The following is a 17,992-nucleotide window of genomic DNA, read 5'->3' as shown; positions in this document are numbered from 1 at the left end:
TTTTTATTGTTTTTGTTGTTTATTTTTTTTAGAAGTTATGTTTTTAATTTGTGTATTAGTGATTTTGGGCATTATGTTGTTCCTATTTCTTTAGTTTAATTGAGAGCAATGTTTTAATTTTTTAGTAAGAGTTTTATTTTGAAACATGTTATTTTGGGATTTTAAGATTTAGTTTAAATAAGAGTTTTATTTATGCTAAAGTTTAATTTATGTTGTTTTTAATTTCTGTTCCTCAAATTCTGTAATCTTTCTTTAATACATTAAAATTTCTTTCATGAAATCGATGTTCTAGTCTTCAATATTCCTAGCACTGTTTTCATCCATTTTAGTTCAGAGCTTTTTTTTTTATTAAATATATAAATGCTTTTTAAATCTAAGTATATGTCCTCTAGTTGATTTCAATAAAAAATAATTCTCTGGTAGACCAGGAAATCAGTCAATATCCCCGACATAATGTTTTTTCTTCCATCATTCAAAAGTCGATTTTGAATCCGAGTGAATATTCTAATTTTTATGCAACTCCAATCGCCTCCCTGTGGATCGACCTCTTACAACTGCTATTCTTCGAGTAGAACAGGTAAGAGTAAAAATTTAAATTTAACTTTTGTTCGTCGATTCTAACAACGATCTGTTTAGCATATTTTTAGTTAGACAGGAATCGGACGAACATGCAATGTGTCCCTTTCTTCTATAGGAATTATATTTATAAATGAGTGATTACTGTTAGTTACTTTGATATCTAATTTCTTCCCTCTATTTATATGAATTTTGAAAGCTCAATATTTAAGTCTTCTATTTTTTATTTCAGATTATTTTCTCCATTGTTAATTGATCTTTTTTTTTAAAATTTGTTCTTTTTCTTCAGATAGTTTGAAGTTTGTTTTTCTAACTTCTCTATTTTTTTTTCTAATTTTTTTAACTCAAAAAGGAGATCTTTAAAAGTATTTTTCAATTCATCTAATGTAAAATCAGAATGGGGTTCAAGTTTTACCTCATTCTTGTGTCGTAATGCATAAGTTGTTTATCTTAGTTTCTTCTTCTTAGAGCTGAATTCTTCGTTGTTGCTCTGAGTTTTCTTTTGGATTTTTTGCATGAATATCCTTCTAAAAATTTAAATTTGTGTGAATATCTTCTTCAAATTTATCTTTATTTTTGTACCCTTAAAAAATACTATTTTTGCACAAATGCCCTAATATAACGATTCTTCTAACACCATTAATAAGAATCATATTTATTTTAATTCATAATGAATTAAAAATTAGAAATTACTTTTTTGTCTTCCCTCGTGATCGCCTTATAAATGTTTCTTTTTGTACATCCATCCATTAAGGATATTTTAGTCATTTTAATTTAAAACTGTTAAATTTTTAATGTCATTAGATGGCATGGGTACATATGCAAAAACAAGGATAAAAAAGGGTAGAATAGCAAAACAAATATGTTACGAGGGTATACATGTAAATATTAATTTTGGGAGCATATTCATGCAAAATTCAATATTTAGGAGGGTATTCATGCAAAAAATCTTTTTTTTTCTTTTTCTTGCTTGGCTCCCCCTTTGCCAAAGTTTCTTTCCTTTTATCTCTTTCTTCCTTTCTTCACCAAATTTCTAAATTTCTGGGCCAACTTTCTGATTTGAGAATCGAAATGCTAAAATTCACTTTTCTTCATTGTTGTCCTCTTCTTGGTTCATCATGGCCAGCTCATGGGTCATGAAGGAATACAAGAGCTTCTCCAAGTGTAGCTGGTTTACATTCTTTGCCTCTTGAATAGCTATCACCTTTGTTTCCCAAGACCTAGGCAAAGAGATAATATAAACCATTTTAAAGGGAGGATATGTAAGACCTTGGCTCACTTTTTTTTATTAGCATTGGTATATGATTTTCTTAATGTTTTTAAATCATTAAGAATATTTAAAAATCTTAAAAATATTTAAGAAATAGACTCATATGATTCCATTTTAAATATTTCATAATTTGCACTTTTCTATTAACTTTTGATTCTTTCACTTTACTAGTGCCTTCATAAATTATTTCTAATTTATTTCAAATTTTCTTAGCAGAAGAACGTGTGCAAAATTTATTAAATTTATTTTCATTTAGAGCACAATAAAGTATATTCATTGCTTTGGCATTTAGTCGAGCTAATTTCTTTTCATTATTATCTCATTCACTTTCGTGTTTGGAAATATGAATTCCATTTATGATTTTAGTGGGTGTGTGGAGGTTATATACTATGATATTTCATAAATCATAGTTTTGTGCTTGAATAAAAATTTTTATTCTAGCCTTCTAATAAGTATAATTAAATCTGCTAAAAAGAGAAGGCCTAACAAAATAGTGTCCTTCAACAAAGACATTCCAAGGGTTGCCATATGAATCTTTGACTCATTGACAGTTAGGTTAATGAGAGGCTCGATTATCGGACTTTGATATCACTTGTTGCCCAGCTATGCTGGCCAAGAGGAGGGTGAATTGGATTTTTTGAAAACTTTAAGTAAATATAATGAAATTAAGTGCTTGATAGAAGATTTATAGTAGTTCGGTACGAATCCTGGACCTACATCCACTCTCCAAGATTTTCTTCTTGAAAATTTTATTATAACTTTTTTCGAATTACAGTCCGATTGTTTTATAGTAGTTAAATTTTCCAAAAATTCAATCAAACCTACACTGATTGTATTACTCAGGCTCACAATCAACCTAGTCAATTTTTTCACGGCAATCAACCCCAACCTAGCTATTTTACGAGTACAACAAAATCTTACAAGCTAGTTAATTTTTACGGTGTTAGCCACACCAAAAATTTCACATGGAATTTTCTAATCTCGTATGCTAAACATGGATAGAAAAATACATACACAATAACCTCTACAAAGGTTGGATTGGTGCGGTTGAAGCTCAAGTCTGATTGCTCTAAAAGTTGGGATCTCGGTAAGTAAAGTTCAGCTCTTTTTCTTCTTTTCTTTTTTTTTTGCTTACTCTTGATCTTGTGATGGAATTCAATTATTGGCACTTGAAGCTCTCTCTATGGATGTTTGGAAGCTCACTTTGAAGTAGGAGGAGGCTTTAAATAATCACTTCTCATATTGATCCTCAAATTGAAGCTCAAAAAGTAGTGTTCACTTGTATTCCTTTTTCTTTACCTCATCTACTCAATCTTCTTAATCCCTCCACTTCTCCAATTCAATTTGGAAGCATGTATAATTTGAAAAGTTATTGAAGAGTCATTTCTAGCGGTTGGAGAAGAGAAACTAGCTGTTGGGAGTGAATATGGCCATTCTAGTTTTATAGAAAAACTAGTCGTTATTATTTTCAGGCACAAACAGGCCGACTCGAATTCTTCAGGTGTCGACTTGTTATCTCAAAGGTTGACTTATGATCTTCAAGAGTCGACTCGTAAAAGAGCTATTTTTGACTGCTTTTTATTTTCTGCTTGTGGCCATTTAGGGGTCGACTCGTGATCTTTAGGAGTTGACTCGAGAAAGCATGGGGTCGACTCGTCCATTACAAAACCTTCCAAAACTCTTCAAAAAACTTCTCTATGGTTCTCTAACCTTTCAACCTCATTAAGCTCCCTATAAAATAAATTTAACTTCTCCAAGAGCACAAAATTATCAGTATTATACTTATCAAAATCAATCTATTGGATCAACAACTATCATGAGCTTGGGTCAGCCCATCACCCCTAAAATCTAAAGCAACACTTTTTATTACATTTTTTCCCTGCCAATGCAAAAGTAGGCTATTAAGTTTGGAAATTTGGCAAGTTAGATGCAGATTAACAAAAATTCATCTCAAGCTTTATTATATATTGTTATAATACAAGACCATTTATTTTTCATAATTATCTTCTAAGACTCTAATGCTAACACATGGTTTGTCTACTCTATAAACTCTCTCTAAATTAGCTATTAGATTATCACATGAGCTTGTAGTTTGACCACAAGCCTTACCTTAATTAGTTTTGTCTTGCATACTTCTTGTAATAGAATATATTTCCAAATATGTGAACCTAGTAGTAGAAATTAATAAAAAGATTATAACTAGAAAATATTAAATAAAAATTCAAATATATATATATATATATTTTTTGCATATACACCCCAGCAATGTATTTAATTTTGTAGTTTATCCTTTAAAATCACTATTTGTATTTGTTTCCCTCAATTTTCTCTTTTTACCATTGTTCTTCTGGTTAACAGTTGATATTTAAAATGTCTATGTTAAAATATAAATGATTTTATAAACCTTTTTGCGTCAATAAACCAAAAAACTTATGAAAAAGGAACATAAAAAATACACTTTCTAAAAATACAAACTAAAAGTTGATTTTTTTAGGAGAATAAATGAAAATGAGTAATAGAGTCATTTTGTACTTTAACTGGCTCCAAGTCAAAAATTTAATGAGTAGGGTACATATGCAAAAACATTATAAAATGAGGGGTATATGTGCAAATACCAAAAGGATAAATATATGTAATGAGCATATTTGCAGGGTATACCTTTTTTAATTTTTAAATATCATATTTTTTGCAAAATATTTTAATATATCCATTTTTTTATGATCACCAAACTATGATACAGATGGATATATCTCTTTATATGTCACTTTTTTGCCAGTACCATGAAGTCTTAAAAGTTTTGATATTATATTTTCAATTCAGAAATTGTTGTTATTTTATATAGGGCATGCGATCGACTAACCATCCATGCTCGTCCATTTTTCTTTGTGCAAATTTCTCGCATCATCTAGTCTACATCAACAATATTCAACATGCTCAAAACAACTTGGACTTGAGACATGAGCAACGTAAGCACCCCAAATATCACTAACTTAAAAACGATATTATAAATATATAAAATTATATGAAGCTCGTGATTTTAAAATAAAGGGGAGTTGACAGTTTCGATAAGAATGGCCACTGCACTGTCTCAAGTGAAGGTAATTAGATATAGGCTATGTTATATATTTAAACTAAACATAGTCTTTGGATGTCCTAATTCAGTTTTTGTATTCATATACCAATATTTGCAAATTTTAAGTTCAACAAAGTTTTAATTACCTAGGGCCTCAAATGCAAGCTTGTGGTAGCAGTAGGTAGATCCCTTTACAATGCAGTGTACTACTGCCTTTACAGCAAATAGGATTCAGTTCATGAATAGCTCTTGCAATTGAAATATTATTTCTCCATTTGTTTATTTATTGAGCACTATAGAAATCCAATATATGACATCCGTGACAAACTTTAGAATCTTGGGCTAGCTATACATTAGGAATTTTAAGAAGAAATTTTGGTACGTAGAACGCACTTTACTTTTTTTGCATTTGAAAAACAAAAATCTCTTCTGTTAAACCCAAGTCCGCATCTCATTCCACAAATCTCTGACCTAAAGAACATTTCCCATTGCCACTTAACTATTTTTGACCAATAATTGAAGTGCTAGTTGTCTTATGTTCCTATATCGAGAGACTTCTTATGCATAGCAAGTTCTCTGCTTTCTCTGTAGGCCTGTTAACGAGCCGAGCCGAGCCCGAGCGTGGGAAGGCTCAGGCTCGGCTCGTTTCACAGAACTCGGGCTCGGTACCGAGCTCTGTATTGAGCTCGAGCTCGGGCTTGTTTGGTAAAAGAAAAGCTCGGGCTTGGGCTCGTAAAGCTCGTTTCGAGCTTGGGCCCGAGCCCCATAACAAAAATCCATATTAAATACCACAATAGTGAGACCTTTTACGAAACGTTACATTCTGTAGATGGTGATGATTACAGTCAGATCTGGGAACAGGGTGGTTCATTCAAACTAAAAGAATATATATTAGGATTTTTATAGTATTATTGGCCATGTGTCGCGACCCAATAGGAGGAGCCTAATACTGACCGAGGGATAATTACTGTTAGCCCTTGTCCTTTGCAGAAAAAAGGGCACGAGTTACGGGGTTAGGTTGGCTTGCTGGGGGTGCGGGAGATGGGATGGTGCAGTGCTACAGCTGTGACGCTGTTAAGGGGGCGGTGACGTCTTTTCAAGGGGGTTTAATTGCTGCGGCTGAGTAACAGTGGCTGATTTTTTGCTTGAGGGAGGAGGAAAACTGGTCCTGTACGATATTCTGTATGGCAATGGGGTGTGGGCTTTTAAAAGCTGGCAAGTGCGGGTGAGGGGAGGGAAGAGGGAATAAAAAAAAAATAATAAGATTGAAGCAAATCCAAAGCACGGAGCCCGGCGTGCTCCGTGCTTGATAGCAGACAGCATTAAATCGCGAGCCTGTTTGGGCTCGTGAGCTGCTCGGGCTCGTGCTCGGGCTCGAGCTCAAATTTAAACGAGCCTCATTTTAGGCTCGGGCTCGGGCTCGTTTGACTAACGAGCCGAGCTCGAGCCGGGCTTTTAACGGGCCGAGCCCGAGCCGAGCCCGAGTAGCTCGGCTCCGGCCTATTTCTCTGTAATGCAAGCAAAAATATTGCCTGAAAATGGATTACACATCCTTCTTTTCCAAACATTTTATGCGCTGGTGTGCACTGATTCATCCTGCATGTGCATACTTTGTATGAGAGGTTGATTTGCTGTAATATGAGTGTTGATTAGTAATTATTCGTGCTGATGTGATGTGTTGATGCACATGATCCAGCGTGAATCAATATGGACTTGAAAATACTCTTGTTTTCTTGACTAACAGGACATGATGGTACTACACCCTATGATGCTAGTCTGTGACTATCTTGGTTTTGGCACTAGATACTTTATGTCCATGCTTGTTTTCCTGTAATGGAAACCATAATTTTAATACTCGGGTCATTCAATGCGAGCGCGGGCTGGAAGTTATTGAACGCATGATCAATTTCAGTTGGGTTTCTATAGATATAATTCTAATGCTTATTATTTTTAATATTTTTCTGGTTTTCTAAGAAAAAATATGTTGTTGTTAGCTGTAGCTAATGCCGACCCTATGCCTAGATGAAAAGTGGATGGTTGTATTAAGCCTGATATACGTGTTGACATACATCCTATTTGTTTAGGCTTCATGGTCTCATGATTGGATACATGGTATCAGAGATTAGGAGTATTGGAGGTCATGACTTATCTGTTATCCTAATATTTGTCTGTCTTTGATTTAGTTATCCTTCCAAGTGCATGGTTTGGGCCATACATAGTACAGGTATCAAGCCTGATATAATTATCATTCCCTATCACCTGAAGCTTTTGCGTCTAATTGTTAGTTAAAAGTGTGAACTATTTGTAAACAAAAGAGGTTTCGAGCCAAAAACCATGAATTACTTTCATGCCAATCATTGAGCTTTAGACTTTACATGTAGTTTTTTGAAGCAATGTCCGATAAACTACATTTATCAGGTTGGTTATTGCTATTTTGTTTCTGTTAAAATAGAAGAAATTTTATTTTTCCTCTGCAACTTTTTAATTTTTTTGATTGTATATGAAAAGGTTTTGCTGCTCACTTATTATTATATCGTGTTGAATATTATTGATGGAAAGGTTTTGATGCATAGCTCAAACGCTCGTAACAGAGGAATTTGTTAGGACTAAAATAAGCGTTCGAAGTCATAATTTTGCATAATATGCATATCTGCATGCCTCTTTCCGCAGCTCTCTATTGACACTGATCACGTAGTATGCTATAAAACCCAGTAAGTATTGTTTCTAAAATATTATGTAACCCTAAGCTTTTCCAAATCCCTTCATTGAAGTTGTAGTACATCATGATATTTGTCACGCCCCAAATCCGGATCATGACACAGCCGTGATATTGCAATCTTATGCACACAATAACACGAAGCCACTTAAAATTTCATAATAAAAATAAATAGTTTCATTTACTAATGTCATAACATTATTCATGAAGTTGGAACAGTACAGAGCTTCTAAAATTTGATTATTACATATCATTTTCAGTTACCCAACCCTGAATAACACCAAGCTCCCTGCTCCTAGTAGTCTTATTCCTCTGTAGAAAAAGTAGATAAAAAGATATGAGCTACACAGCTCAGTAAATAACCAAGTACTATCTTATTAGATCAAGCATAATTATGCCAATGCAGTGTTTAAGAAGCTAACAGTTATGGCAAAATAAAGCATTTTATAGATGATATACACAAATCAGATCATAAAGCAATGCATGTTCTATCAATGAAATTAAGTTCATAAATATGAATATGCATCATATAAAATTTTTGTCATTATCCCATGCTTTGAAATCTGTACTTGTCATAATTCATGCTTTGAAATCCGTACTTATCATAATTCATGCTTTGAAATCCGTACTTATCATAATTCATGCTTTGAAATCGGTACTTGTCATAATTCATGCTTTGAAATTCGTGCTCTCAGATAATAGTGCAGCTATGGTCACTATTATTACCCGTGACAGGGCCATAATCTTTACCAACTATTATTCCCCGTTGGCAGGGTCTAAGCCAAGCAATTATAACCCGCTGGCGGGGGCCGTATGCCGAGCTACTATAACCCGCTGGCGAGGGCCATAATCTTTACCAACAATTATTTCCCGTTGGCAGGGTCTACACCAAGCTACTATAACCCGCTGGCGAGGGCCGTATGCGGAGCTATTATAACCCGCTAACGAGGGCCGTCTGCCGAGCTATTATAACCCGCTGGCGAGGGCCGTACATAGCAATCTGAGAGTTCATAAATCATTATTCTTTTTCTTTCATAAATCATAATTATCATAAATAGGTTGGAAAATGATAAATGGCATCATATAATTTAAAATGCATAAACATGCCTCAAATATCATTTTTTATGCAGTCTAACATAATCATAATTTCATAACTCATACAATATTAAATATTCATGAAGGATGCTCTTTAATCAAATTCATGAATCATATGCAATCATATACTTGATCCTAATTTTGAGAAAACATAGCATATCAAATACAATTTTATAATTTCGTACTTACAATTAAACAGTAAATTGGAAATCAATAAGATGGTACCAGGGTTACTTACCGCAATTTGCTTTCCAATTTCTTACGTCTGGGTGACAAATCCTTGATCACCTAAATTAATCACATAAGGGTCATATTAATCCCTATTTATTTCATAATTTTCTAATTTATCATAACATGAATTTACTTGCTTGGATCTCAAGTCCAATTTACCTAATTTAAAGCCCTTGGGCTCGATTTAGAACCAAATTGGATTCACGTATGTCAATTGGGCTTTTAATTATAGGATTAGGCTTGAGTCAGGATCAGCCTGAGGCCAATTTGGTCTCAAATTAGTTGAATTGGACTTGAATTGGGCCTGATTCATATTCAATTGGGTCTGTTGGAACTAACCCAGCTTAATTGGGTTCGGACTCAAATCAATTTCGGCTTAAATTTGGTTCGGATTTGACCCAATTTACAGTTTGAGCTCGCCCAGACTTAGCCTAGTTTAATTGGGTTCGGGTTTAGTCAAATTTGGCTTAAACCCACTTCATTTTATTGGGCTTAACTGGTTTCGGATCCGAACCCAGATCCGACTCGTTAGGCCAGATCTATTAGGGTCTTTTCTTTTTCTTTTTTTTTTTCTTTCTTTTTCTTTTTTTTTTTCTTTTCTTTTTCTTTTCTCCCATGTTTCTTTTCCTTCTCTTCTTCTTCTTTTTTTCTTTTTTGCCTTCCCGAAACTTCGTCTCCTTCTCTGTTCTTTCTTTTTCTTCTCCTCCTCTTCTCTTCTCCCTTATTCTTCTTCTCTTCTTTTCATCTCCTTCCCGAAGCTTTCCCTTCCCCATCTTCTCCCGCAATCAAGGGAGGGCGATGGAGTTCTCGGGAGGGGCCGACCTCAAGGCCGGCGGCACTGCAGTCAAAGATCCACCGCTAAGTGGCTTTTCCCTCCTCCTCCTTCTTCTTCCCTTCTTTTCTTCCTTTTGTTCTTCTCTTCTCCTTTTCCCTCTCTTTTCCCTTCCCTTCTTCTCCCATGATTAGAGCAAGGGACAACCCCTTATCGGGGCTCGGGAGAGGGCTGACCTGAGGCCGGGGCGCTGGCTGCGCCTACGGCGGCCGCGGGCCGACCTCCCCCTCTTCATCTCTCTTTCTTTATTTTTATTATTTATTTATTATTATTATTATTTTCTCATAGCTTGACTAGATCTAAGCTTAACAGGGCGTAATTTATGAAGGGAGAGAGAGGTTAAGGGTCTACCTAGCTCCGAGGAGGAGCCGAGAAGCCTCTTCTGGTAGTTCGGTCGCTCCTCCGGCTGCTCGAGACCTCCTACTCCAATGGCGTCGCTCCCGGTCCAGTTCCTTTGCACCGAAGGAGGAGAGAGCGATGGAGTCCCTATGTAAGTGATTTGTGGGCTTTTTATAGCCCTCTTCGAGAAGAAGGGAGAAATGGAAACGTGGTGGTGATCGTGGCTCGCTCACCGCCGCAATGCTGGTGGCGGTTGTGCGAGATCCGCGGCGTCTCCACTCTCATAACGCCTCCGTTACCCCGAGGAAGAATACTAGTGTATCGTGATCGAGATCCCCTGTCTCGGTCTCATTTCGACCATGGGCTAAAGCCGGTGGGGCTTGCCGGCTTCGGCCCAATCTACCCAAAATCCAATCAGTCCATTTTGGGCGGGATATTATATTCTCCCCTTCTTAAAAAAAAAATTTCGTCCTCGAAATTTGACGTTTCTTAATTCTTAAACAAATGAAGATACTTAGTCTTTTATTTAACATTCTACCATATTTTCGTTGCGCACTCTGATCTAGTCAACTCTTTGGAGGCTCAAACCTTAATATCAATTATTAGTCCTAGTTTCGTAGCATCAATAAGATCAACTTTTTAAGATAGATGTTTACATTTAAAGACTGATTTGATTCTTCGTATATGCATTCTAAAGAGGTAGAAACTTAATGGTTACATAGGAGTAGAGGAATCAATTAAGCATAATCATGTATAGAGTTGTTTTAGAATGATTACCTGTCACTACTTGGGCACTTGCACTAGCATTCTGCTGAATCAATGCAAAAGCCGAGCACCAAATTCAACAGGTTTCGAGTCCTTCTTCTTTTTATTTGGGCAGTCCCGTGCCAAATGTCCATGCTGACCACAAGTGAAACAAACTCCCATCTTCTTAAGACAAGGCCCCCCATGAGGCTTGCTGCAGGTAGGTACAGGCCTCAAATCTCTTCTTCTTATTTGCATTACCCTCAGTGTCCCCTGGCCTGACATTATGATTTTCAATCATTCTGGATCTCTTTGGATCATCTCTTTCCTTCTCTGACCTCTTTAGATCCGCTTCTACCTTCAGTGCTCTCTCCAGGGCCTCTCCGTAGCTGGTAAAAATCAGAACTGACAACCGGGATCGAATTTTGTCCCTCAAGCCCTGCTCAAATCTGTTAGCCTTGCTTCTCTCAACCTCTATCATCTGAGGACAGAATCGACCCAGCTCAGTAAATTTGTTAGCACATTCTAGCACAGTCATATCATTTGTTTGCCTCAGAGATAAAAATTCATTTTCTTTAGATATTCTGATTGACTCAGGAAAATACTGGTCATAAAATATCTTCTTGAATTCCTCCCATGTCGGTAGCTCATCCTCACCCTCGAGTGCAGCTTCGATGGCTGTCCACCAGAACTCTGCATTCCCCTTCAGCATAGGGATAGCCAATCTGACCTTCACTTCTTCGGGATATTGCAAGGCTTTGAACATCTTCTCTACCTCCCGAATCCAGGTCTCAGCAACCAGAGGGTCAGCTCCACCATCAAACATAGGCGGGTTGAGCCTACGGAATCGCTCATAGTAGGACTCAATGGACAGTGCAGGTCGGACAGTGGCCTGCACCTGCTGCTGCACCTGCTACTGCATCTGCTGCTGCATCTGTTGCTGCATTTGTTGCTGCATCTGAAGGAGCTGAGTCATCACCTGACTTGCTCCGGCAAAATCGACCTGGGTGGCAGCTGGGTTAGGAGTTTGCTCGGCTGGCTGCCTGGCAACTCCTCTCCCTCTTGCTCCTCTTCTTCGAGCTGCAATATTTGCCAAGACTTCATTCTCTCTGTTCCTCATTTTCACCTATCAAAATATTAGCATAATTCAATTAAATAATTTTCTTTAATTTGAATATGCCGAATTTAATTGAACGAGACTTAACTACCCATTTTCCTTACTAAATTTTTTTTTCTTTTTTTTTTTTACTCTTTATTAAACCTATTGCTCTGATACCACTAAATGTCACGCCCCAAATCCGGATCATGACACGGCCGTGATATTGCAATCTTATGCACACAATAACACGAAGCCACTTAAAATTTCATAATAAAAATAAATAGTTTCATTTACTAATGTCATAACATTATTCATGAAGTTGGAACAGTACAGAGCTTCTAAAATTTGATTATTACATATCATTTTCAGTTACCCCAACCCTGAATAACACCAAGCTCCCTGCTCCTAGTAGTCTTATTCCTCTGTAGAAAAAGTAGATAAAAAGATATGAGCTACACAGCTCAGTAAATAACCAAGTACTATCTTATTAGATCGAGCATAATTATGCCAATGCAGTGTTTAAGAAGCTAACAGTTATGGCAAAATAAAGCATTTTATAGATGATATACACAAATCAGATCATAAAGCAATGCATGTTCTATCAATCACTACAAAAGAAGGAATAACTCCCGGCGCTTTTTTTTGTCTCTACCGACGCTTATAAGCGTCGGCGAATTCCCAGCCCACGCTTCGCAAAGCGTGGCTCAGACGTCGGGCAGGTGGGCGTGGGTCGGATTTAACCCGACGCGTTTAAAAAGCGTCGTTGGTCTATGCCGACGCTTTTAAGCGTCGTTCCGTTTATCATACTCCGACGCTTAAAAGCGTCGTGAAATGCTTGCTTTTCCCGACGCTTTTAAGCGTCGTTTCTTCTATCAGACTCCGGGGAGAAGGGTTGGTTACTACGGGTTTAGGCCGACGCTTAAAAGCGTCGTTAAAGGCTTGCATTTCCTGACGCTTTTAAGCGTCGTTTCTTCAATCATACTCCGACGCTTATAAGCGTCGGGGAGAAGGGTTGGTTACAACGGGTTTAGGCCGACGCTTAAAAGCGTCGTTAAAGGCGTGCCATTAGCTTTTCCTGTTGCATTTCCCGACGCTTATAAGCGTCGGCATTAAATTTTTTTTAAAAAAAATTTTGTAACAGTAATTTTTAAATACTCTGTGTACATTAAATTCTTACAAAACAATAGAAACAAATACACTGAATCACATATATAACAAAATATGAGTCACAAACAAGAACTTTGATTACATTCATATTATCATATTTGATTACATTGTGCTTCAAAAACATTCTAAAAACATACAAGGCAAATTCCTAAGTACACAATCTACAATATGTATCAAGTTTCCTAAATGAGAAGCCAACTCTCGAGTTTGTTTAGCGAACTTCGCATCTTGGACTACTGGGTTGTTAGTGCGCGCAGGCGGCGAGCCACAGAAGAAGCCTGCTTGGTTGTTCATGTCTGAATCACCATCAGGATCATCCTGAGAAGGACCAAACTTTAAAAAAGTTGGATACGAAAACTAATAAATTAAGACTAAAATATCTGTTACATGATTTTGAAGTAGACGGGTACCTTGTTCAAGATAATATCAAGAATCTCCGGACCACAATCCCCTCTATGGACAGGCAAAATGCTGGAAAAAAAATAAAACAGAATCAGGGAGATGCAACCTTGGCGCCGGCATTGTAAGAATATAACGTTGAAAAGATGAGGGCATTGCGTCATGCATGCTTTACGGGCTTTATCTCTTGCTGGTTAGTTCAAAGTCATTAACTAATATATGTTCACTGGATGCTGACTCATCTCATTGACTGAGTCTAAAATTAATACATGAGCACAATAAATACCTAACTTGCACTGTACCACCCTGTTTGACCAACAATAAAGAATTAATACAACAATTAACTACAACCAAAGCACAAGGTACCTGTCTAGCAGTAAATAAAGTTCTGGGCTGCTTTTTTTTTTTTTTTTTTTTGGGTACAACAGCTGCAATAAGAAACAATAAGAAAGACATTTTTATTTCCCAACAGCAGCTTAGAGAAACAATTATACATGGCTCACATAGAGTCAATAAGAAAGACAAAAGTTATAAATATAATCTGCAAACCAAGAACAATGAAAGTGGTTGTTGCTGTAGTAATCTGCAAATCAAGAGTCAAAGCAAACGTATTAATAACGCAAGATACACTATAGATGGAAGTCAAATGCAACAAGACTTTGCTATAATAGAGTCAAATTTAATCGCTCAGGAAGTTGAAAGTGTTATAAATATATGCAAAAGCTCGATAAGTTGATACGATGAGCAGTCCATGATTCTGAGAGTTTAAAAGTAGCCTAATATTCTAAATTCATAGCAACTCTGGCCTGCTGTTGAGGCTAAATGTTTTGTTCTTTTAAACATAATTTATGCTAAAGCTCCATGGTATTTGTAGCTGATTATGAATCAAGCGATGAAAGAAGAAAAATATCATTAAAGTTGTAGCTGACTGTTTTTGCTTGTAGAGATCACAAAAGGATTATTGGACTTGAAATATGTTCGATAGCGAGTATAAGAGCAAACCAAGCTTGGGATTGGATAATTATATATCCTCTGGCCAATTATTAGGTTAAATCGTGACTAGGAGAAGAATAGATTTACAAGCACAGGTAATGAATTTGAGTAACATAAGGGAAAAGAGAATTACCTGTGGAGGTATCCCGATCTGAAGAAGCACAGGGTTTATGAGCAATCCTTCCGGCCGAGCAAACAGTAGGATTACCCAATACAAATTGTTCCCATTATCTAAAGTTTCAGAGAATGAAATCAAAGTTTACCCAGCAAATATTTGCATGTTGCCAGTGAATCATGCACAAGAAAGGATGACCATCTTACTGTTCAATTATGAAGCCTGTGAAGAGTCATCCCATTGGTTGGCAGCAGTATACATATTCAAGAGTAGAACAAATACTGAAGAGTCAAGTGGCTCCATATCCAGAAGCCTAGTTGCCATATGTTGTCCAATTTTTATGTTTCCCTGAATTCTACATGCACCAAGCAATACCCGACAAATGGATGCTGAAGGATTAAAAGTGATCGTGCCAATACTTTTTCTTCCTCAGGAAGAAGCCCTGCACCCGCCAAGAATGTAAGCAGGCAATAATGGTGCTCTATATCAAGCTCAATGTCATAATCTGTACGCATAGAGTCAAAATAGCCATAAGTTTCAGAAATTAACCCTGAATGGCTAAAGGCCGAAAGATCACCAATAAAGGTGATCTTAACAGGTTGTATGCCCTCCAACATCATCTTTTTGAAAAGGTCCAGACTCTAGAGCTTTTGTTTGTTTTCTGTGCTGGGCATTCCAAGAGGCCATATACTTTACATCCGTCCTCTTGAATAGATTGTATGAATCCTCTAAATTTCTGCATCTTGCATACAAATCCATAACTGAAATCCCCACAAAAGCATTTGACACACATTCCAACTTTATGGAATTGCATGGATTTGCCTTCCTTGCTCCAATGCAGCCAGACAAGAACAAGCTTTAACAAGGAAGCTAAAGATAATGGCAGTCTAATAAGAACAAGTGCCCAAGAAGAATACATGAAGACAGTCCTGAAATAAAATGTTAATCACTCGATTGCAGTCATGTGAGAATTACCAAACAGCAAAATCTTCCCAGCATTAGCCTTGCATCCAGAAAATACATCATAACAATTATAAAAATGAGAATGATGCCATAAATCTGAACACATTAGATATGAAAGGCGTGACCTCAATTGATGGAAACCTGGTCAAACTGCATGCCTTTGTGAACATAGTTTCCATCTTTCTGAGACCATTCAACCTATCAAATTATCCAGAAAAATTCTGCTGAATGAAACTAGCGAGCATTATATTGAATCTTGGAGAATTTATAGCAAGGAGTTATACCTTTAATGATGGATCAACCTCATTAAAAATCATCTCTGCAAAAGAAATTCCAGCAATGACCCCATCCTCCTTTGCAATGAAGTGGGCTTCTGCTTTCATGTCCACCGGAACAGTGGCTAAACAAGTTACATCCCCTGTCTCAATACAAAGAAAACAATAAGCTAGATAATCGTCATACAAGTTCTGCAGGACTTCCACTGCAAAATATTGTGTAAATATTTATGGTTTCTGGAGCATCAAAACATTTGAGAAAAAACAACTGAAGTCTCCCTCGGGGCATATTGTTACCTGGTATGCACAAAAAAGAATCAATATTTGTTTAAATGATAAATTTATACTAAATAAAGGACTAATAAAAAAGAATATAATAACTCATTCAACGTATGCTTCATAAATTGTACTCACCATTATGAAACTACATTCTCATTCAACATCCATCCTGATCAAACTCATTGGCGCATTTACTTCATCAGTTGGCACAACATTATAAGGCATACACTGAGTATAAGTATCATCGTCCTCCTCTTCCAACCTTTTTCCCATATCATACAAGTCCCTAGGTTTCGTCTTAATAACGAGAGACCAATTTTTATCTTTTGAGTCTTGCACAAAAAATACTTGTCGAGCTTGAGATGAAAAAACAAATGGATCATCTTTCAATAACACACCAGTATGTATCAACCTTGAAAAATTTACAAGTGTGAATCCATTTATGTCTTGCCTCAAACCTCTAGGTGAGTTTATATCCACCCAATCACATCGAAATAATACTACCTTAAAATTTCCATAATAATCCAGCTCATAAATATCTGTTAGAGCACCATAATAATTTTTTCCATCCGCCTCAACCATAACCCCACTATTTTGGGTTTTTCTAAATTTCTCACGCTCTTTAGGATGAAATTTAAAACCATTTTTAATGAACCCACCATATCTGTTGACAATATTATTCGGACCTCGAGCAATGACTATTAACTCCTCGGAACAATTCCTCTCCATCATCATTGGCACCTAAAAAGAATTATAGAAGTAATGATTAATTTCTCTCTATAAAATTAAAAAAAAAGCTTAATATATTAGACATCTAACCTGTTTGAAAAGCCATTCTGGAAATAACTCAACCAACCATCGTTGCTCAATCCTTGGTGTAGGACGAATGTTATGGTTGAGACTTCGCTGAGCTATTAAAAATTCTCTGCACGATCAAGGTTATCTTTAATTAAATACCAATATTACATTCTCCTGACATGACAGTAAATTTAGATTTCAATTAACCGTACTAACCTGCGAGACTCGGATATTATATCACTATGAAGTAAGACATAGCGATGTGCCTGTGCCAACGATTTCTGGTCAAGAACAACACTTTCAACTTTTCCCAAAACTCTTCCGCCAGATGAGAACTTGTAAACATCTGCATTCTCTATGATATCACAATTCCTTTGAGGTCGATTGAAAACCGTTTCAACACCTTCAAGATATCTCGAACAAAATGTCAAACACTCCTCAGCAATATATCCTTCAGCAATCGAGCCCTCGGGATAGGCTCGATTGCGTACATAATCTTTTAAGCGCATAAGAAACCTTCAACAATAAATTTTTAAAATAAATATCAAAATCAAACTGATTATTAAATAATTATATTCGAGTTTAGAAAAATCACCTCTCAATAGGATACATCCATCGGTAGTGAACCGGGCCACCAAGTTTAGCTTCCGCCGCTAAGTGAATGAGTAGATGAACCATAATAGTAAAAAATCCAGGAGGAAAGATCTTTTCCATATTGCATAGTGTAAGTGCAATATTAGACTCCAATTGATCAAGCTCCTTAGGATCAAGAACTTTGGAACATAATGCCTTAAAGAATGATGATAATTGAGAAACAATTGCAAAAACTTGTTTCGGTGTTGACGATCTTAAAGCCAATGGAAAGATATCTTGCATCAAAATGTGACAATCGTGACTTTTAAGATTTGAAAATTTTCGCTCTTTGAGATTTACGCATCGTGAAATATTCGATGAGTACCCATCAGGAACCTTCAAATTTTTCAGAACTGTTAGAAAAAGATCTTTCTCTTGAGTAGACATTGTATAAC

The 17,992-nt window shown here is 36.4% G+C and overlaps 1 protein-coding gene and 1 long non-coding RNA gene across 2 annotated transcripts; one reads left to right on the top strand and one right to left on the bottom strand.

The window, feature by feature from the left end:
• Nucleotides 1–9,641: 9,641 nt before the first annotated feature.
• On the top strand, nucleotides 9,642–10,578 carry LOC120105944. The gene is made up of 2 exons (XR_005508191.1): nucleotides 9,642–9,823; nucleotides 10,106–10,578. It is a non-coding gene; the product is annotated as an uncharacterized LOC120105944 (long non-coding RNA).
• Nucleotides 10,579–11,063: 485 nt separating this feature from the next.
• Nucleotides 11,064–11,702, bottom strand: LOC103709355. Its single transcript, XM_008794655.2, has one exon. It carries the CDS (start codon nucleotides 11,700–11,702, stop codon nucleotides 11,064–11,066), a length of 639 nt encoding a protein of 212 aa, XP_008792877.2.
• Between the last annotated feature and the right edge of the window lie 6,290 nt (nucleotides 11,703–17,992).

This window comes from Phoenix dactylifera, unplaced genomic scaffold (genome assembly GCF_009389715.1).
Source record: "Phoenix dactylifera cultivar Barhee BC4 unplaced genomic scaffold, palm_55x_up_171113_PBpolish2nd_filt_p 000403F, whole genome shotgun sequence".
Taxonomy (NCBI): domain Eukaryota; kingdom Viridiplantae; phylum Streptophyta; class Magnoliopsida; order Arecales; family Arecaceae; genus Phoenix; species Phoenix dactylifera.
Note: the sequence above shows the minus strand (reverse complement) of the source record. Positions and strands in the feature narration are given on the sequence as shown.

What these genes read in the sequence shown, in the direction of transcription:
- LOC103709355 (XM_008794655.2), bottom strand. Translation starts at nt 11,702, where the DNA reads ATGTTTGATGGTGGAGCTGACCCTCTGGTTGCTGAGACCTGGATTCGG.